At 33.8% G+C, this 23,669-nt stretch overlaps 2 protein-coding genes across 2 annotated transcripts; both read right to left on the reverse strand.

Annotated features, from left to right (window-relative positions):
• Window positions 1-1,687: 1,687 nt before the first annotated feature.
• On the reverse strand, window positions 1,688-6,786 carry LOC108464586 (dicarboxylate transporter 2.1, chloroplastic-like). Its single transcript, XM_017764951.2, has 4 exons — window positions 5,572-6,786; window positions 3,662-3,975; window positions 2,649-3,097; window positions 1,688-2,023 (listed from the first exon to the last, which is right to left on the reverse strand). The coding sequence occupies exons 1-4, from the start codon at window positions 6,388-6,390 to the stop codon at window positions 1,908-1,910; spliced, it is 1,698 nt and encodes a 565-aa protein (XP_017620440.1). The 5' UTR covers window positions 6,391-6,786; the 3' UTR covers window positions 1,688-1,907.
• Window positions 6,787-21,842: 15,056 nt separating this feature from the next.
• Window positions 21,843-23,639, reverse strand: LOC108462808 (uncharacterized). The gene is made up of 4 exons (XM_053024085.1): window positions 23,391-23,639; window positions 22,733-23,285; window positions 22,325-22,675; window positions 21,843-22,102 (listed from the first exon to the last, which is right to left on the reverse strand). The coding sequence occupies exons 1-4, from the start codon at window positions 23,637-23,639 to the stop codon at window positions 21,843-21,845; spliced, it is 1,413 nt and encodes a 470-aa protein (XP_052880045.1).
• Window positions 23,640-23,669: the final 30 nt, after the last annotated feature.

Raw genomic sequence — 23,669 nt, forward strand, 5'->3', positions numbered from 1 at the left:
TTTTTGTTTCCATTAGAAACAATATATGGGGACGAACTTCTCTCAGTTTATTCCTGAGACGGTGAACTGCCTGTGGATTCCCTAGTCCACGGATGTTTTAGCAGAGCCAATCGATAAATCATCAGAGCCAATCGATAAATCATTAGTGCCTCGTGGCAGATTGGTTTCTCCTAAAACCTTAACGATGGATTTACTACCTAAAGTCTTTTATCTTCTTTTTCCCATCATCTGCTTGAATGAGACTGTTTTCACCATCAAACCGTAATTGCGTAAGCCCATTGACTGTAGCCTCAAAATTGTTAGGCCCAAAACCCTCCTGAATAGCGCCATTAAATCTAGTTAGAATCCTCTCATTCACGTCACCAAATCGATAATTGATAGTAGGACCCAAATTACACGTGACATCCCTTATTTTGCACGAGACCGATCCCCTGTCCTTTCTAGATTTCGACTACTCGTTCCATCCAATTCACGCAACTAGCTACTAACTCTCGCTAGCCCTCCCCTTGTCGAAGCTCTCAACGTGATATCCCAACCAAATACAATTTGGGCCTGATCTACCCTAACCCTCACTGGACAAAAACTTTCCCCATGTCCAAGTTTACCACAAATGAAGCAAAAAAGACTTGGAGTTTTTCATATTGGAACTAAGCATAATATGTTCTAACTTTCAATTGAACCTACTTTTTTGTTTAAGAGCTAACTGCACATCCAGACGAACTTTTATCTGTCTATACCGCTACAATCCCAATGATGAAATCCTGGTATTGTACTCCAGAAACTCACCCAAAAAAGAACCAAACCACATTGTCATTGTTTTTGACATAAGGCCTGGGGGCAAATCATGGATTTGAATCCAATGCACAGCATGATTAAGAGAGAGAGTTAATAGGTCATCTCTTAATTGTAATTTGTGCATCAATAACAAATGGTTGTTAAAGAACCACGACATTCATTCTAGCACCCTGTTAAACAAATATGTCACCCAAATTGGTAATGGAAATACCTCCAATCGAGTGCCATAAATCAACCATAGTGTTTCAAAGGGATGGGAAGTAGACCATGCTGTCAGTCGAACAAGTTCCAACCAGAGAAAATTGAAGATCCTGTTCAGTCACTTTCGAATCTTCCTCCTCCTCATCAAGTCACAGATTCGCCATCTCATCCTCCATTGGAGTCTAAAGTCGGAACAAAAAACCAGCAAAATCACAAAAACACTGAATTCAAGATCGTGTCCACGAGAACATACTAAAACCATGCCAAAGAGCGGCAGACTCGGAAGATAAAAAATTCGGAAAAACGATTAATATATATTTTAACTGATCAATGAGTAACTTTACATTATTATAATGATTTTGATTGAATGGTTAAATCGAATTAAAATGAGTTTTGAGTGGGATTGATGATGCTTCCGTTGCCAAGTTTACTCCCGTGAAAATATTCCATTATGTAAAGCGTGAAAAAATGCTCCCACTCTATTGTATACTGCTCTCATAATTCAAGAAGTAATTTCCATTGGATGTCTCATTTTTCTACTAATGGTCACTTATGGTGTACTATTTTAAATACCAAATGAATGTGCTCTAATAAGACTAAATATTTCAAATTTTTGATCATATCACGTAAAGTAAGCAATGCACCAAGACAGGCTTCTTCTCAATGCTTCAAGTAAGCACAGATTAATGCCTTTTTGTAAGGTCAATTAACAGTTTCCTCGTTTAGGGTTTTTATATAAATTCGCAAGTTACTCGAATCATGGTTTAAACTCGATTCAAGTTCAAATTACAACTGTCTCGTTTACGAAAGCTAAAAACTGTTGAGATTTTTGTTGGAAGCAAATCTGAGAATATATATTACAGGAAAGAAGGGGGGGTGGGGGCTGGGGGGGGGAGTTTAAAACTGGGAAATCAGTAGATGCCTAAAAATTTCCACCATAAAGTTCCAACACCTCCCCATACAATGGCATTAACAATGGCCATCACAAAACCCATGTTGAATACGTCTGGTAGCTCCATATATCCGGCTGCAAATTAACACCACCCATCCAAATTGTCATTTAATAATTCAATCAACTAAATTCAAACAAATCTTTAGTTAAAAGATTACACCATCAAAGATGCTAATATTGCATCATCACCGGTTCAAGTTTGAAAGTTTGTCTGAAATAACTTTCGGTAAAAACATTTGGTTGTTTAAAATATATGTCCAACTTAGATTTTGATATTCAAAGCTCAAGCTCAATCCTGATCAACCTGTTTTTCTAATCTTATAAATGTTAAAATTAAATTATAACATGATAATGTAAAAATTAAAAATTATTTAAGTTGTTTGTGTTTTTTTTTTGAAGAAAATTTTTTAAAATAAATATAATATTTTTATACAAAATTTAAAATTATGGATAACATTTTTTATATAAAAATTTAAAATTATGGACAGACTTAATGAACTTGAATTAAATATTTTACAAATAGCAGTAAGTTTAAATAAATGTTGAGACCTGTCGGGTCGGACTTGAGCTACTATGTATGATGCATGTACACACCGACAGAGAAACTATATGCATGGTGCTCATGAATGTATACATAGATGTATGAGAAAGCCATGGTGAGAAAACATAGTTCATAGAGTGTGAATGAAAAGAAACGCACCTCCATAGTAGACGGCCGCCTGACCGCTGCTATAATGTGTTATGGAACCAAAAAGGTTGGTATTGTAACCGAGAGCCAACACTGCTAATACACCAGGTACTCCGGCCGCCAAGTGCATAGCAAGGAAAGCAGAGTATAATGCTCCTACATGACCGGTTTGGCTTGCGAATAGGTAATGGATGAGAAAGTATGATGCCTGAAGAACGACAAATGCCACAGGCCAGCTTAAAGAAAGAGATTGAAGGCTCTTAGCAACACAACCGGACATCCAACTCACTATCCCGAGGTTTGTCAATTGGCTTGCCATGCCTACCAAAACAGCAAACCATGCCAGTGTGTCCCATGCTGATTTTTCGCTTAAGCAGTCATCCCAATCAAGCACTCCTAGCAAAAGGAGCATTGATAAACAGATCATTGCAGCCACAACACTTGGAATGCCAAGAATGTCACTGTATACGGCTCAGGAAATATCAAAAACTTAGAAAACTAATACATTGCTCATTCTGAAGCAAAACCAAACCCGAGAAACCATAGACTCAAACTTCGCATACACTCGTACAAAGGTAAAAATAATGGTTATGTAAAAAATTTGATTCATACGCACAAACAATGAAATTGAAAAAAGTTTTTTCAATTGCCTTAAACCAGATGAGGGCAGAACAACACGGAATCAACTACGGCTACCAAGAAAACCGGTGAATGTTAAAGAGAAACTAGAAAGTACAATCATGCTTATATACTTCTAACTAAATTCGTCAAATAAACCATTTCTGAAACCTCCAAATCGCCACATGATTGAAATTTAACCCTCACTACCACACTCACAAGACAATTGAACTTCACAGAGGCAATTCAGAAAGAAAGGGTAACAAGGGCGATACGGTAGATATCAACGTTTAAAAAGATAAAAATACACGAACTTCATGCACACACAACAAAACTAGATACAAAGACGTCAATTTCTCAGCTCAAATACAAAGAAACTCGAATTAGTAAGATGAGATGCTACTTACCCGCAGACCCATAGAGTAACAGCAAGAAGCATAGCTCCGACCATGATCCATTCATTTTTTGTGACAGGACCCATCTGTTCGAGTTTCTTTGCAGCCATTGCCGGGGCATCGGGCGTATCTTTGATTTCCGGAGGGTAAAACTTGTATAAAATAAGCGGAGTTAGCAGTAGGGAAACAAGTGCTGGTAAACTAGCAGCCTTGAACCATGAAACCCAAGGATTCAAAATGATAATCCCGAGCTCCTCGGCTAATTTGAGGCATAGCAAATTTTGAGCTGAAGCAGTAAGGAAAAGAGCACTGGAGTTGGTGGAAGCCTGTCATCGATATGCATGAGTTCCAATAGAACATAGAAATGAAAAAAGAGCCCGACTTTATTAAAACCGAAAATCCTGATAAGCACCAACAAAAGTTGTCTTCCATTATTTAATGGTACAGATTAACTATTCCACCTAAAAGTCCAAATCAACAATCAAGTAATCGGCCTAGAAATGGGTCGAACCAAAATATTAAACAATATATATAGAAACCTAGACAATAAGCTATTGGTTGAGGTGGAAGCGACCATTCCTACTTAAGGGTAAGAACAAGTTCGAACCCCGTAAAATGCGTCTATTGAAGAGGCCTTATGTTAGAAACCGCCTTGACCAAACCAAGATCAATCTCAAGTCCAATATGGCTCAGGATACCCTGGGTTTAGACATATATACTTTTTTTTTTGTTTTGTTCTAGGACATATATACACACACAGAGAGATATTCATGAGTTCGAGTAGGACAGCGAAATTAAAACAGAGAACTTGGATTAAACTAAACACTAACAAAAGCCTTCTTCCACAATTATAACACTAAAACATTAATTATCCCTAAACGAATAAATTCAAATGAACAATTAAGACATAAACTTAGTATGCATGTAATTATCAGTAATCAACTAGAAATTGGAAAACAAAATCATTTAAAGAGATATATAGAAACATAAGGAACACACTGATGGTTGAGGTGGAAATGGCTTTTGCCGATTCAAACCCTAAAGATTCACTTGTTGTAAGAACTTTACCTGAAAAACCACGTGACCCTATAAAGATTACTCTCAACTCCAATGTGAACCGGAATAGCTTGAGTTTAGACAATGTACAAATTTTGGGTTTATATAATATTTGGTCCTTCAATTTAGTAGTTATATCCACTTTGGTTCATTTTGAAACCTGAACTTGACAACTAAGTTCAACTTTGGTCCTAAACTTAGAATCCATTAAGATTTGATGACGTGACACTTTGAGATTGTACCACGTTATCACCTAAAATTTAAAAGTTTACATTTACCAAATTCAGGATCAAAATGGATGTAGTTTTCAAGTTTAGGTACCAAAATGGATAGAAAAAGGAACAAGTACCAAAATGTACCTAATTGCCAAGTTCAAGGACTAAAAATTATATTAACCCATAAATTTTTAGGCTTAAATCACAATTTAACTTCTGTATCATTTGCCTTTTCTCAGTACCTAAAATTTTTTTGTCCACTTCGTACCTAAATTGTCATTTTTATCTTAATTTACCAAAAAAAAAAAAAAAATTGTCCATAAGAGTATGAAACGTGGTATATTCTTATTGGACATCAGTAATTTTTTTGGTAAAATAGATGAAAATGATAATTCAAGTACTAAAATGAGAAAAAAAGTTTCAAGTACCAAAATTAAAAAAAGAAGTTATAGTTCAAGGACCAAATTATGATATAAGCCAAATACGTATATAATAGACTCATAGATATTTCAAGGTACTAGACTGGCAGAAGTCTTCTTCTTCCACAAATTAACAATTTAATCATCCCCACCCATAAATTCAAATAAACAATTAAGAAACAAATAAACTATGCATGTGATCAATCATTAATAAGCTAGAAATGGGCTTAACCTGAAACTGAGATTGAACCAGGTAACTCCCAAGCTTCCGAGACGACGGATCCCAGGGCCGGCTTCCCGCCGACAGAGACAACGACTTGATGATGGGTACAAAAACTCCGCCGGCTCTAGCTGTAGTACTAGGCATCGCCGGTGCAATCAAGGCCTCACTCAAAGTCAACCCATAAGACAATCCCAAGGTGCTTTTTCCCAACCATTTGACGAAGTAAGTAGCGATCCTATCACCGAGCCCCGTTTTAACGAACCCACGAGCGAAGAAGAATGAAATAACGATCAACCAAATCACTTCGTTGGTGAAGGCACCGAAGGCGGTGGTGAACGGCAGCGTTCCGGTAACGATGGAAGTTGTGAGGCCTAAGAAAGCCCATGCGCCGACGGGTAAAGGGCTTAAGACCAGACCGGTGATTGTTGACAAAAAGATGGCGAAGAGTTGCCAGGCTTGGAGTGTTACTTCCACGGGTATGGGGATTAGGAATCGAACAATAAGGCCGATTGAAATTGAGATGAGGAAAGGGAGGAGTTTAGCTCCTTGTGGCGGCGGCGGAGGTGTTGTTTGAGGTGGTGGGTCTTTGTCGTTTTGAGAAGTGGCACGGGTAAGGAAAAGTAAAGGGTTTCTTCGTTTGGGAAGAGGGGAAAACAAGAGAGAATTGAGAGGGGATCGGAGGGAGGGGAATGAAGATGGCGGGAAAATGGACGGCGGGGATGATCTGGATATGGGTTTAGAGCGGGAATGGAGGGAAATGCCGGGATTAAGTGAGAAAGGAGTAGTGGTGGTGGTGGTGAAGGAGCAGTGGAGGGCTAAACTCTCCATTGTTTGGATGCCAAGAAAATCAACAGAAAGAGAAAACACAAATCAAACTCTGGAGCACCTTTGAATTTGGATTAAAATTAAAAACAAAAGAAGGGAGAAATCCCAAAGAAAGTGGAACCGGTGAGCAATTGCCAGTAAATGGAGTGGGAAATTTTTTTATCTTTTTCCTTCTGAAATTATACCTTTGTAACTTACTTTCATTTCTATTTTTGCTGACAATTGCAATGCAATAATTCAACAGGAAATGAAATTTATTTAGAAAGAATCTCTACCTTCTTCTTGGCGACAAGTATTTATTTGCCGTCGTTCTCCACAAGTATTTATTTGCCGTCTTTACTTCGGCGTGTGGTGGAAAACATTATTACAAATAAATATGTCAGATTTTTTATTGAAATTTCGTACTGAATAATATGGATAACTTTTTCAGTAATAAAATGGTAATTTAATTATTCAAAAAAAATTTAGACATGAGTGATTATATGGTTGCGAGAAGATAATGTCACCGTTTTTAAAATGGGTAAAATAGTAAATTTAATTTAATTTTAATTTTAATTAAAAAATTAATCTTTAGACTTTACATATTTTAGAATTTAATTTTTTAACTATTTATATAAAAATAAATTTATTAATTATATTTAATAAAAATATACCAAAATTAGAAATATAAAAAATCAACCATCAATGTCACTAATAAAAGTAAAATTACAAAAAAAAATCAAATTATATCATGTGTAAATGTTAAAAGTTAATTTGTTTGAAATTAAGACTAAATTTACATAATATATAAATGTTGAGAGTTAAAGTTATTATTATAACAATTTTAAAACTATCAAGTTAAATAATTTAATGGCCAGTGACAAAAAAAATTCTAATAATTAAATGACTAAAACTAAAAAATCAAATTATCATTTCTTAATTTTTATAATTTATTGATAAAAATTATTAATAATTAATAACTACTAATATAATATACCTTTTAAATAAAATATCTTTTAAAAATTAGAACGTGAAAATTATGAGGAAAAGGCGAGAGCTAAACTACTTATAGCAACAAAAATCAGGCCTCCATGGCCCAATATGATAGACAAGGTCTTTTGTGATATAGTTCACGGTCGCCTTTTACTATATTCTTTTGGTATAAATTTTTCGCTATAATTAGATTTATTTTAATATTTTAATATAATTTTTATTTTACTTGATATCTGAATTTGGTAGTTATATTTATTTTGGTCTCTAAATTTAGATTTCATTAAGATTTAATTATATGATTAGTGTTATTGGAATAAAATTAGATTGTTCAGTCGAACCGATTGGTATAATGGTTAAATAAAAGGGTCGAATCAATTGATCTGGAAAATGTTTGAAATTGGTGAAAAGCAAACATTGAAGCAAAAACTAGTAGTTCAACAAGTTGAACCAGTTTAATATTTTAATTTTTTATTATAAATTTTTAATTATTGTTAATCTAGCAATTGAACTGATCAAATCAATTGAAATGAAAAACATTGGTTTGATCTGTTTAACCATTGGTTTGGTTATTAGAACATTTTATATGACATTTTATGATTATACCACACAAACACCTTAAATTTTATATAATTTTTTTTAATCTTCAATTGATGATGTGGCATAATCTCAGAGTGCCACATCATCAAACTTTTATAATTTTCAAGTTTAAAGATCGAAATGAATCTAGTTGTCAAGTTCAGATACCAAAGTGAATAAACAAGGCACAGGTACCAAGACTAGTTGCAAAGTTCAGGAGCCAAAAATTATATTTTTTTCATTTTAAAATTATGAATCTTGACCTATTAGTCAAAAGCATTCAACATGTTCCTGAGGTCGCGGATCGATCCGTAGGTTCTATCTTGTGTGATAGTCTAGATGCGTATATGAGTTTGAAATTGTATTGCATAAAAATATTAAAATTATATATGAAGATTAATATAATGTGCAATTTGATGTATGAATTTTGATTTGGTGCAATTATATATATGCAACTTTAGTTGTTCCTTAAATTTATTAATAAAATTTTAATTTCGATTCAATTATACATATTTTAAAAATAAATACATCAATTTATTTTTACATTATATAAATATAATTATTTTGTGTATGTTACGTAAATATTGTTGGATAAAACACGTTAGCAAACAAATATAATTAATTATAAATAAACACATATAAAATAAAATATGAACAAAATTGTTTATAGTTAATTTATCAAATAAAATCATAATAAACAATTGAAATAAATGAGAGTTAAGATTTTACGAAATTCTGAGCCTTACGAAACACAGTATCCTAAAGATGAAACATGAGATTTTTGAGAGCGTCACTTACGTCATAAAATGCACCTCAACCCCATTGAATTTGAACCTACACCCCTCTTGAGCATAAAACAAGGTTACAAGCTTAGTTATTCAATTGTTTTTTAAAAGAGTTCACATATATAAACATATCCCACACTTGGTATTTAACCAATGTGGGATCTAAACCTTTTATTTTTCCTCAACAATATTTTCAAGTACCTTACTTTAAGCATCAACCATTTTGAGCATATGATATACCATTGTAAAGGTCTCGTAGAGTAGAATATGAAACCATAAAATTATGATTCAACTCTTCACCTTTACCTATTAAGAATATGCCTCAAAGTTCCCATAAAATGTAATTTTTCCAACAAATATATAATGGTGTTATATTAATACTAGTATTAGTAATTTGTGAATATTGAATAAATAAAAAAGCCATATGTAATAATATTTCCTTCCAACATCATATTCTCTCATTTGGTTCACAAAGATTTCCTTAATCCGAAATCTTATATTCCGAATGGTACCAAGATTTCAAAATATAGGGTAAAGGTAAGTTTTAAAATTTTGCAATTTTAATTTGTCTTTTAAAAAATAATATTGGTCAATTTTGTCTCTTTATTTTATGTATATTTATTAAGTTATTATCATAAATAATTTAATAAAAATAAAAATTATGGATTATCATATTTAACATAAATAGCATCTTGTCCAAATTAAAAACTACATAAGAAAGAAAATGATATGCAATTGTAAAAATAAAATAGATTGAGATAATTGTTCTCAAATATTGTTATAAGGATTATATAAAAATAAGGAAAACTTTAGAGATATTTTTATTTTAGGCATTCAAAAATAAAAATTTTGTAATTTAAGCATTTATATTATGTAGTTCGATTATTTTGGTCACTCTAATTAAAATTTTTACAAAGACAAGCTAATGTGGTAGTTAAAAATAGTATAATAACAAATTTAGCTCTCAACTTTTACATATTATATCAATTTAGTCATAATTTTAAAATTAACCTCAAAATTTACAAAATTCTTAATTTGATCCTAATTCTAAAAATTCAAAGAAATACATAAAAATTTCAAAAAAAATTAATAAATTTAAAAATATAAAATAAAAATAAATTTAACCCACCCCAAACTGTTTTATTGAAGAAGTAAAAGGAGAGAATAATGGCATTTGAAGAAAGTACCTTCTTGAGAACATTTTCATAGCTTGCTTTGCTATGACAATTAATGAGAAAGCCAATACAAATATGTCTCAGTGGTCTTAGCCTGTAATAATCCTCTTGACCTTTACGTGAAGAACAGAAAATCAATCAGAAATGGAAGCATCAAATCTCCAATTAAAAGAGAGCCCAACAACCAGCCAACAAGAAAACCCATATTAACAATTCTCCCATTCACACCCACATTTTGTTATTATATTTTCATATATTTTAAAAATATTTATATATTTTTATATATTTATTTGAATATTTTTAAAATTAGGATCAAATTGAGAATATTTATAAATTTTGAGAGTTAAATTTTAAAAATTATGACTAAATTGATATAACATTTAAAAGGTAAGGGCTAAATTTATTATAATACTATTTTTTAACTGCCATGACCTAACTATATAACATAAGTGCTTAAATTGTAAATTTTTTTATTTTGAGTGCCTAAAATGAAAATTTTTATGATTAAATGACTATTTATATAATTTACAAAAATAAATGGGATAAGGTTTGTATTTAAAGAAAAATAATATATTAATTATAATAATATTACATTAAATATAAATATTTATGTTTCTGAAATAAAAAGAGAATACGTCAAATTCCAATTATATTTTTCTATTAATGTTGAAAGAATTAAATTTTAAAAGAAAATGGAGAATTTAAGAAAATTTAATTTTAAGTTATTTTAACTCTTACTAATCAAATAATAAAATTTTATATTTCAGTCAAATAAATTAAATAAGACAATATAATATACCTAAAAATATAATAAATAATATTACATTATGATAATCTTATTATTTGAGATAATTTTAAATTTTGAGTTCAATCTATATTTTAAATAGATTTAAATTTTATTATTATTTAAATCTAATTTTCTTTTTGTATTTTTTGAATAATTTTTATCATATTTATTTTTTGACATAATATCTAGAATTATTCATAATCTACATTAGTAACAATGTCCATACTAATCAAACTAAAACTCAATCGGCATCTAAATCTAGTTTTCAAATTTAATATTTTTATCGAAACACGTCATCAAATTCCAGAACATGCATGTCCCAACATGATAGACGTGACCTTCGGTATAGTTAATGGTTGGTTTTCAAGGACGAAGCCATGAAAAAATTTAGGAGATTGGAATTAAATTGTCTATATTTCTATAATTTTTAAAGGATTAAATTAAAATTGTATCATTTTTAAGAAGTCAAAGTGTAATTTTACTTTTACTAATTTAAAATTTTAAAAATTTAAAGAGTCAAAATAAAAAAAATCTTTTTAGGGGTTGGCAGACCCTGGTTCCCCTAAATCCACCTTTGTTGGCTTTCACTATATTCTAATCTAATAATTTGTATGTATACGTAGTATTATTATTATTTTTATTTTCATTCTATAATTTATATTTGAAGTTTGAGATTATTTTTTTTAATAATATCGCTTTTAAAATTTGAAATTACGTTCTTTTATTAAAAGTGTAATATGCTTCATCATTACATTTAACATTTATTGAATTATGTATACATATTATTATAAAGAAAAATAATTTTATGTTCACAGTTAGCATAAAAATTTTCACAAATGTGGTTAAAACATATATCATTTTATATATCTATATATTAAAAATTAGGAAATAAAATTCTAAAAAATAGAAAATAACAAAAATGTTATGAAAAAATAATAATAAAGAAAGTAAAATAACAAGAAATAGGAGAGCAAAAGAGAATTTACATATTTTTTATAGATTAATGGGGATGTTTATAATGATTTTTTTCAAAGTTTATATTTATAGACATAAGAAATAAAATGAAATAAAACTCAAATTCTAATGAATATTAGAGTCCCTAAAATAGATCAAACTTATTTTGATCTTGATAAACATCTACTTCATAATAAAATATTTATAACACTCCCCCTTAGATGTCCATTGATAGCTAATGTGTCTCGTTAAAACCTTACTAAGGAAAAAGAGTACACATATTTATAATACGCATAATATACTGTTTCATTAAAAACCTTATTAGAAAACTCAATGAGATAAAACATTGGTTAAAGAAAAAAGAGTACAACGTGCATTTACTCCTCCTCATAACAACATCATATGATATCTCATATTCTACGTATTCAATCTTAAATGCTAATTTTTCAAATGATCACTTGACCAAGGAAGAATTTTGGGGAAATATATTTTGATCTTTTTAGGAATTCCAACAATAATTATGACAAATTTTGATCATGATCCTTCTATAATTATACATATATTCAAATCAATTCAATCTATATTTTGAATAATTTCTAGAGAATTTCTATATGATTTTAGCATTCTAAATCCTTCAAGGATTTTAATATAAACGTCACCATATAGTGATTGATATAAGGGTTATAACAACAACAACCATTAGACGCATGTCAAAATTTCATGAACTACCAGACTAATAAAATATCTAAAGGTTATTGAATCCACCATAAAAGAATATCTTTTATAACCAATACCAAGACTTAGCAAAAAAATTCATTTTCTTATTTCGTTTTTCGCAAAACTACTTCATTTGTATCTCATTGGCCTTATACCTTTAGACATTTGGACTATTGGTCCATAAACTTTATGAATTTAATACTACTTGAATAGGGTTTTTCCATTTTAGTCAATCTATTCCTCAACAAATTTATTCAAGATTCTCATTTTATTTCATTATTTCAATAATAGTATTGCATGCAAAATCGTTGTCAACAACTTTCTATTTTCAAAGTTCCATATTTTCTCGTATTGACATAATTTATCAAAATCTCTTTATTTTCATTATTTTCATCTTCAGGTGCTTGAATTTCTTCTGGAGTTTTAATGATTAGTTATGTCTTGCTCTTCTAAGGCACCCGCCTCCATTACATGGCCATCTATATTTATTATTTTCTTATATGTCTTGCTCTTCTCCCTTAATAGTTACAGTACTATACGGAGATGCTCATCATGTTTCGTTTCAGTTTTAGAATATACCAGGATATCGTCAATAAAGATGACTATGAACTGATCCAAAATGGTTGGAACACACGATTCATCGATCCATAAACGCCGCAGAGCGTTCGTTAGTCCAAATGGCATAACCGTAAACTCGTAATGACCATACCGAGTCCCGAATGTCGCCTTTTGATATCCGCCTCCTTGACCCTTAATCGATGATATCCAGATCAAGGTCGATCTTGGAAAATCTGAAGCTCCTCTAAGTTGGTCGAATAGATTGCCAATTCTTGGCAGTGGATACTTATTCTTAATCGTCAGTTTGTTCAACTGGCGATAATCAATGCACATCCGCATCGTACCATCTTTCTTTTTCACGAATAGCACTGGTGCTCCCCATGGAGACACGCTTGGCCTAATGAAGCCCCTATCCAACAACTCTTGAATTTGAGCCTTTAACTCCACTAACTCCTTCGGTGCCATCCTATACGGTGCGATGGACACGGGCGCCATTCCAGGCAACAAGTCTATTCCAAACTCAACTTCTCGATTCGGAGGCAATCCTGGAAGCTCTTCCGGAAAAACATCTTGGAACTCCTTTACGGTCCTAACCTTATCCACTGTCAGTCCCTCCTCTTCCGACTGACTTACAAATACCAATTAGGCCTCACAACCTTTCCGAATCCACTTTTTGGCTCTTAATGCCGACACCACATTGGACAAATAATCCTTCTCTCACCTATCACCATAACCTCCTCATACTTTGTAGTTCTTAACACCATTCGCTTAGCAAAGACAATCCGAGTCACCTTATGCTTAACAAGCCAATCCATTCCCGTGATGAGGTCAAACTCTCCGAACAGTAACTCCATCGATCTCCAGAAAAACCTTGCCTTGAGTTTCTAAGGGTACATTCCTATACGCTTTGTCTACCCTAACCGAGTGACCCAAGGGACTTAGTACAGTACCCCACTCACAATCTCCTCGAGCGGTCCAAGTCATCCATAATCCGCTCTGTGGCCTCCAACTAATATTTCGCCACATTCGGGGCTATACCAGACACGCTCTTAAAGATCTCCGTTCCGTTAGTCCCGAAGTTATTAAGAAATAGATCCCTGAATTTCGTTGCCCGAACTTGCTCCGGTAACCCTTTCCAGAACACGAAGCATTGCCTGTGACAGGGCATCATCCTCGGCGGCCCTATCATACGGCCCATTCTCATCCGTCGGTGGTGGTCGTGCTACTCTAGTGGGTATGTGTTCAGAAGACGAAGTTCCAGCTTGAGTACTACCTTGGCCTCGACCACGGCCTCTTCCCTGAGTAGCTCTCGTACTCATATCGATTTATCTTGATTACGAATTTTTATGCATCAATTCAATATTCCGGTGTTTATTACGATGTTTTATGAATCGATAAGAATTCAAAGTTTGTTTTCACAGAATCGAAGTCTAGCTACAGTTTCAGTCTCTTATCAGATTTTCCTATGATTTCAAAATAATCCTATCTAGAGTATCCTAGTAGGGTTTCAGTACAAACAGATAATTCAGAAAAATATTTAGAAGAGTTCAGAGTAATACTTACAGACTTGAGCCGGAGATTCGGAATGCCACCTTCTAAAGATCTAAATTTTGAAAATCGAGTTTTTTGCATTCTTTATAAAATTTTCGTTTTCGAAAATCTTTATTTTTGTAAACCCATTCCACAGCCGAGTTGTTGCAACCTAGGCTCTGATACCACTAAATGTAGCACCCCAAACCCAGCCCAGAAGTTATGGCCGGATCCGGCATGCCACATAAAAAACGTTAAAAAAATTTTCCATTCTAAGTCTAGAAAATCGTACTTGATGTTCAAAAGATTAATTTCATTATAGGTTAAAGTAAATGGAAGCTGTGCACCAGGTAGGAAACCGGAAAAGAGGTGGTGAGTCCATCGGACTGCTTAAGTACCAAGCTCCCTTCGGATCCAATCCTAGACATGCAGACCGCCATTGCCACACCTTAACGTCATGGATATTTCTAGGAAACCGATTTTGATTAAGTCATTTTTAGGAAAAGTGATTAATTTTGGAAAATACTTTCATTGCGGAAGCTTTGCTTGTTGTCGTGTTATTTTGAAATCAATTGTTGTTTTTGAAAACGCACCCTAAAGCTATCCAATTTCAACAGTTAAAATAAGTAATACCTATCTTAGTAATACATATTAAAACCATCAAAAATAATTAAACGACCTTATTATATTTAAAATCCCAAAACTTCAAACGTAAATAAAAGGATGTCTAGTTCACTAGAAGAAAATCAAACTTTCAGAACGGGTGGCCACTCCGAATTCCCTCACAGCTCCAAGCCCACTATGGTTGGGGATTTCTTGCGTGGATAAAATAAAAGGGTGAGTTTGGGGAAACTCAATGTGTAAGGAAAACCCATTCAAAGCCTAAGTCACTCAAGCCTATTGGGCCTAAGCCCATTCAGTAATGATGGTCTTGGACCGAGCCCTTTTCAGATTATAATAAACCGGGCCTTAGCCCCTTATTCAGATAAAAAGATGGCCCATAGGCCCATTTCAAAATACATGCAACATCAATAAACATATGCAAGCCCATTTGGGAGACTACTCAACCCACCAACCACTACACTCCACCGTACCAGCCATACACTCCATGTGGGGAATAGCTCAACCCACCCAATTTAACACTCCACAGATTCTTGCCTTCTGCTCGATTATCGAAGAATTGAGGCAAAGCCTCCAATACGTGGACAAGCCACTTTCAGATTCCTCCGTCAATATCCCAGTCCCATGCATCGATAATAACAACATGGCATGCATAAATAACAACAATCAAACATGCATTTAGGTCAATTTAACCCTATGGGTATTTGGTAATTTATCTTTTAGGGTAAAAGCGTAAATTTTCCACTTTTAAAGGTATTTCAGAATTTATCTATTTTAGGGTTTTTCATGCATATTCCTACTTTTCACGTACTAATGTAATCACGCATCGAGGGTTCTTACGAATTGGGCCCGTTGGCCCATCATTCCAATTTTGGCCCATTAAGCCCAAAAATATCGAGGGCACGTAAATCATGCACTTTGCGGTCCAAACATTGCAGCTTACCAAAAACATAAATCGATTTACCTCACGAGCATTCAGACACTCAAATCTACAAAATACCGGTTTTCGGCATTTCGGCTTTTCGCTTTTGCCGATCTAGACTAAGAAAGAGGGTGTTAGTTACACACCTGTTTGCGACGATATGCTGACGAGATCCACACACACGAACTGCCTACAATTGGATTACTAACACGTTAATCTAACTATTCAAACACGAACTACATATTAACCCCATACCATATTCGGCCAACCACACCTACAGATCATAGTAAGCTTATAAGAAATCAATAAGCAACTCATTAACAAATTTTTGTCAATGTTTACCACATAATCATAATTTCACTGCAAGCTGTCTTCCTGAGCAACAGTCACTAAATCATTTATAACTGGAGCTAAGAAACTCCAAATCAAGTGCCGTTAATTTTCCATGAAAACAGACTCATATATCTTCTATCCATAAAATTTTCAGAATTTTTGGTTTAGCCAATCAATACCAGATTTTTCTTAAAGTTTCCCATGTTTCACTATTTGACTAATTTGACCACTCTTCATTACGAATCAAATTTCTCATTGTAAAGAATTCAAAATATGTTCTTGTTTATTTCATTTGAAACTAGACTCAATAAGCTTTAATTACATAATTTATTCAGCTTCTAATTCTTCTCCCACAATTTATGGTGATTTTCCAAAGTCATGTTACTGCTGCTGTCCCAAGCAGATTTATTACCAAATCACTCTTTCACACATACCTTGCATGGATGTTATTTAAACATGTATATCACCAATCAATCATCACATATCTATGATTTTACTTAAGTATAATCTCCATTTCATCATTTTAAAGCACAACATGTTAGCTGATTTTTCCCTTTAACATCTAAGGCACATGCATGCTCATTTGTTTGGCTCAACTTCACCTATCTTCCATTTTTCATCAAAAGAACATGAAACAACAACCATTTCCTTCATTTTAATTCATGACTAAATGCTCACAACACAACTAAAAATCAAAATATACTTCAAGAGTTAAGGTAGAATCAAGAAGAACTCATGAACCTCAAAATAAAAGTAAGGTACCAAGAACTTACCTTCAATTTTCCTCCTCCTAATGACCGAATACTCAAGAGCTTTCTCCTCTCCTTTCTCTTCTCTAGCTTTCAGCTATGATGAACAAAGATGGACAAAACTTTGTTCTTTTCACCCCTTTTTCTTTTAATAAAACTTCATATTTCATCCATTTAATTCTTTAATACAAAAGACATGAAATTCTTATCATGAAACATTTACCTAACCCATTATCATGAAACATTTACCTAACCCATTATCATGGAACATTTACCTAACCTATTATCATGGAACATTTACCTAACCTTTTATCAATTTGTATCAATTTGTACCATAAATTATGGATATCAAGTGTACATTTTGTCTACAACAACATGATGGCTGGCCACTTCATGTAAAATGGGAGGTTTGTCATGCAAATCCTCCTATTTTGCACTCCTATTTATTTGGCCACTTCAATTTAGCCTATAGCATTTTCAAACATTTTCACATAGGTTCTATTTCATAATTTCACCCCCTTTTTGTTATGGAACAAAAATTAACTAAAATTGTCGGGTTCTATCTTAAGTTTGGGCTTTCTAGAGGCCCACTAACATAATTAAACCTATGCCAACATTCACAGGATTCCCGAAAATTGGGGCGTTACAAAATGTCACACCCAGCACGTTAGGATGCAACATTTTAACCCTCAAGACCCAAATAGTCCCTTAATTTTCCGAAACCTGAGACTAGAAGGATATTTAAACATTTAGATGACCGAAAAAAACCACAATCCAGCACGTTAGGGCACGACTCTTTCGGACTTCCAAACACGAAACATTGCCTTGTTTTATAAGACTTTCGAAAATGATCTAAAGTCAATTAAAAAATGTATTTATTTAATTTATTTTTGAAAAAAACGAAAAAACTAAGAACTGGCTTAAGTGAGTTTAAATTTGAGTCATTATACCATATAAGGAAACAGGTATGCCATTGTGAAATATATAACAATAATCTAATGCAACAATATAATACGACTAAATCATAACAGATCGGAAGATATGCATATAAAGTAAAAGACATAATTTAAATTGAATATATATGCAAAATAACATAAGAAAATATTTTGAAGACCGAGGTATACTTTGAAATTGGATTTAAAAGAAACAAATGTATGAATAAAATATAATACATATATACATATATATATATATATATAAGAATATGGACAGCAAGCAATATGAAATCAATAATAATATATAGTGAGGAGTAATAAATAATAATAATTTAGTATAAAATAACTGATAAAAAAATGGTGTATATAAAAACAATATGATAAGTCCATTAAAGAATATATTTGAAGGAAAAAACTTTTAGGAAAAAAATATATATATATATATATATATATATATATATATATATATATAAGTTATAAGTAATAAAAAAAGGTAGTAAATAGTAAAAATAATGAAGAAAATAAGAAGTATAATAAACTATATTTAAAATTATGAGCCTAAAAAAACTAAATAGTATAAAAATGCTTATTAGTAAAAACAATAATATAACAAATAATATAATAAATATGATGAAGATTTATACATAAAATAATTAACTTTGCTAAAAAAAACTATAATAAGCATGTAATATAAAATGATATAATAATGTAAAACATAACTCAAATTGATTAAATTAAATGAAAATAAATAAAAATAATGAAAATAATATGATAAGCATAATAAATAATAGTGTAAAAAATAATACAATAAATAATAGGAAAATAATTTAAAAATGATAGTAAAAAAGTAATAATAGATTAATAATAATACCAAAAAAAATTGTGATAAAAGTGTCTAAAATAAACAAAATAGGGCTTAATTGGAATCACAACGAAAGTTCTGGGGTAAAACATAAATAAAAGGGGAAAGGAGGATCTCATTGGAGCGCACGTGGAACAAGGGGGTTTAAAAATGTAATTAACCCAAATTCTTGAACCTAGCATTTAATATGGACCAAATTAAAAGCTGCACAAAATTGCTGGGTGAAATTCAAAAACAAAAATGAAGCAGATTTGGGCAGCAAGAAAATGCAAGGGGACTTAGTGCGCAAATTGACCATTTAAGGGCAAAACGCGTGGGCCCCACCACTTTAAAAGCTATTGAATGGCATCTGCCATTTTTAAGAACCCATTTTATTTTTTATTTCTAGTGTTTTTCAAAAAAGAAGCAGAATGCTTCTTCTTCCTTGCTCCCTCTCCATTTTTGCTAGGAGTTCAACCTAGCTTGCGTCACCCTGAAGGATCATCAGTGCCACGCACCTCCACCCCATCGCCGGTTCATGGATCAAGACCGGGTAAGCCCTCCTTTCTTTCTTTTTACTTGAAATCAGTCTATAAACAAAATAAAAAAGGAAAAAAAATACGAATCAAAAAAGTTACAAGAAGAATGAAAAATCACCTTTCAATCCTGAGACTAGATATTTGATTTACTTTCGATCTTTTCTCTATAATTTCTGCTAGTGTACTTATATAATGAGCAAAAAAAAAAAGAGCCCCGTTTACAATGTTTAAAATGGCTTTTATAGCCTAGAAAAACAAATAAACTCTTCTATTGGTTGCTATCTGTTTGCTTCCTGTTACAGGTGTTGTTGCGGATATCTCGGAAGCACAAGGCGTGACAAAGAGGGACTGCTGGTAGCGCACGTCTCGGAGGTGCAGTGGATGGTGGAGGCACGTGGGGATGGGGGTATTTGGGGTGAATTTTGTTTTAGTTTTGGGCTGTTTTGGGTTATAGGATTGGGCTAGTGGTTAATGGGTTTGATTAGTGGGCTAGGCAAAGAAAATTGGTCCAACAGCTGCCCCTCTTTGCTCATTGTCGTGTAACGAGAATAGAGCAAACATTTAGAAGGGCCAATTTTGCCTAGCCCCATCATGTCTTGACTTCTTGATTGCCTCTTTTCTTCAAGTAGCCTCGTTTTAACCCACTGCATCCTATTACTTCCAGATGCTTCATTGATGCTTTGTAGATATACGATTTATTGAAACTTGATCCATTGCATTCCTGTTCAGTGGGGTGGGATCTGCTGAAATCTGATCTGCTCTACTCCTGCTTAGTGAAGATAAGATTGGTGGTTGAAATCTGCTTCATTGTCGATCCATGGAGATAAGATTCACCGAAATTTGGTCTGCTCCGCTCCTGCTCAGCGAAGATAAGACCTAGTATATTTAGCCAGTTCCACTCCTGCTCAGTGAAGATAAAGCTGATGATTGGAATCTGTTTAATCGCCGGTACGTGGAGATAAGATTCTCCAAAATTCAATCTGCTTCACTCCTTCTTAATGAAGATAAGATCTGGTATATTTAGCCTGCTCCACTCCTACTCAGTGAAGATAAGGTTGATGATTGGAATCTGCTCCATCGTCGGTACGTGGAGATAAGATTCTCCAAAACTCGATCTGCTTCACTCCTGCTCAGTGAAGATAAGATCGGGTATGTTTAACCTGCTCCACTCCTGCTTAGTGAAGATAAGATTGGTGATTGGAATCTGCTCCATCGCCGGTACGTGGAGATAAGATTCTCCAAAACTCGATCTGCTTCACTCTTGCTCAGTGAAGATAAGATCGGGTATGTTTAACCTGCTCCACTCCTGCTTAATGAAGATAAGATTGGTGATTGGAATCTGCTCCATCGCCGGTACGTGGAGATAAGATTCTCCAAAACTCGATTTGCTTCACTCCTGCTCAGTGAAGATAAGATCGGGTATGTTTAACCTGCTCCACTCCTGCTTAGTGAAGATAAGGCTGATGATATCTGTCTTTTTAATCAATCCTGCTACATTGTCCACTGGGGGATCCTATCTGTAGAAGAGTGATTTTATGCTTATGCTAGATGTTTAGGATGCCATGATTAATCAAATGCTCCTAACTAGATGTCTTATGCATATTTAAATGCATAAATGCAAAATGTCATGAGAACGATCATTTAAATTTTTAGGCTGTTATCGCTCGCTGTTTGCTATGGTAACATCCCTGACGTATGCCTTCTCATCCAACTTGATAAAAGAGGGCTTGAAGATACTGTAAGTCCCTTTTCCTTTACACGTTTCTAGCTCTTTAAGCCTGGTGAGTTTTAAATAATTGTCTTGTTTCAGGATCTTGTATTGTTTAGAAATCTTTCAGAGTAATACGTAAAACCTCTTTTGAGAACATTGTTAGTTCATTAATCATTATTTCGATATAAAACGCTTGAAAAAGATCATAAGGGTAAATGGAACTGAAATTTATTCGAGTACTAGTTCACGAAAGATGTACTAAAGAAAGAAAGCATTGATTATTTGAAATACAAAAATGGATAAAAAGAACAAATAGGTGCCCTAGATTCCGCAGTTTGAGCTTCTCTGAACGAACTACTCGAAGACCATTCTACACTTGACACGTGCTCAAGGGATCTATAGCATTTGTCGATGCCCCAAGATGTAGCCCATCCCTTCTTTGTCGATTCTAGTGTAACGAAATTGCTACTTGCCCTAGTCTGGATCAATTTTTGAATTGCCCTTTGTGGGTTTTCAATTCAAAACCCCTTTGGTCTCAAGGCGTCCTTTTACGGGTTTTCACCTTGGCCTCTCCCTTTTTTTTTTTGGTGCCCTTTACAGGTTTTCACCTCAACTGCTTCAAGCAAAATATCTTTTAACAGAATCTGAATTTATCAGGTTAGGCAAGCTCTTGCCATCTATCTCTGCTAGTATCAATGCCCCTCCAAAGAAAACCTTTTTTACCATATAGGGTCCTTCCCAATTTGGCATCTATTTCCCCCTGAAATCTTTTTGCATAAGGAGAATCTTTTTCAATACTAAGTCCCCTTCATGGAACACCCTAGGGCGAACTTTTTTGTTGTAGGCTCGCATCATTCTCCTCTGGTACATTTGACCATGACGAATAGCGTTCAGCCTCCTTTCTTCAATCAAGTTTAGTTGATCGTAACGAGATTGGATCCATTCTGCTTCGTCTAACTTCAACTCTGATAAAACTCGGAGAGAAGGGATTTCGACCTCAATAGGTAAAACTGCCTCCATCCCATAAACCAATGAGAAAGGTGTTGCCCCGGTAGATCTTCTGACAGATGTTCGATAAGCATAAAGGGCAAATGGGAGCTTTTTATGCCAATCTTTGTAGGTCTCCGCCATTTTCCCTACAATCTTCTTGATATTCTTATTAGCTGCCTCAACCGCCCCATTCATTTTTGGGCGGTATGGAGATGAGTTGTGATGTTTAATGTTGAACTGACTGCAAACTTCTGCTATTGCGCTATTGTTCAGATTTAATGCGTTGTCAGATACGATTCTTTCTGACATACCATAACGACATACGATCTCCTTCTTCAGGAACTTGCTGACTGCCGACTTTGTGACATTGGCGTACGAAGCAGCCTCCATCCATTTGGTAAAGTAGTCAATGACCACAAGAATGAATCGATGTCCGTTGGAAGCCTTTGGCGAAATCGGCCCAATGATGTCCATACCCCACATTGAGAATGGCCATGGGGAAGTCATAACATGGAGGGGTGAAGGAGGCACATGGATCTTGTCTCTATAAATTTGACACTTATGGCACTTCTTAGCGTAATTGATGCAATCTCCTTCCATTGTGGACCAGTAATATCCGAATCTCATGATTTGTCGAGCCATTGTAAAACCATTGGCATGTGTCCCACAAACGCCATCATGGAATTCCTCTAGAATTTTCTTTGCCTCAACAGCGTCAACACATCTTAGCAACACCTGATCCTTTCTTTTCTTATATAGGACCTCACCGTCCAAGACATAGTCACTGGCTAACCTTCTCAATGTTCTTTTATCATTTTCAGTTGCTTGATCTGGGTACGCATAGCTCTTCACATATTGTAAGATATCATGATACCAATGATGATCATCTCTCTCTTCCTCTTTATCGACATTACAGCAGTGAGCCAGAGCCTCACAGATACTCATTTGAATTGGCTTCATATCCTCCTGTTCATTTTCTTTGATCATGGAAGCCAGTATAGCCAAGGTGTCAGCCATCTGATTCTCGTCTCGTGGGAGGTAATGAAAGGTAATATCATCAAACTCTTCAATTAACTCCAGGATTAACTTTCGGTAACTGATCAATTTGGGATCTCTCGTTTCCCACTCGCCTTTAAGCTGATAAATTACCAATGCAGAATCTCCATACACTTCTAATACTTTGATTTCGCGGTTTATAGCTGCCTGAATTCCCATGATACATGCCTCGTATTCTGCCATGTTATTTGTGCAGTCAAAATCCAGCTTGCAAGTGAATGGATAATGGTCTCCATTTGGGGATATCAGTACTGCCCCAACTCCATTTCCAACGGCATTTGATGCTCCGTCAAAATTTAATTTCCAAGAATGATCTTCAGACATGTCTCCTTCAGTAATTGCTACATACATTAGATCTTCATTGGGGAAACTAAAATTCAAAGGTTCATAGTCCTCCAAAGCTCTACTGGCTAGGAAGTCTGCTATTGCACTCCCCTTCACAGCTTTTTGGTTTACATAGACTATATCAAATTCGGAGAGCAGAATCTGCCATCGGGCCATCCTTCCATTTAAAGTGGTTGATTCCATCAT

The sequence above is a fragment of the Gossypium arboreum genome, chromosome 13 (genome assembly GCF_025698485.1).
Source record: "Gossypium arboreum isolate Shixiya-1 chromosome 13, ASM2569848v2, whole genome shotgun sequence".
NCBI classification, from domain to species: domain Eukaryota; kingdom Viridiplantae; phylum Streptophyta; class Magnoliopsida; order Malvales; family Malvaceae; genus Gossypium; species Gossypium arboreum.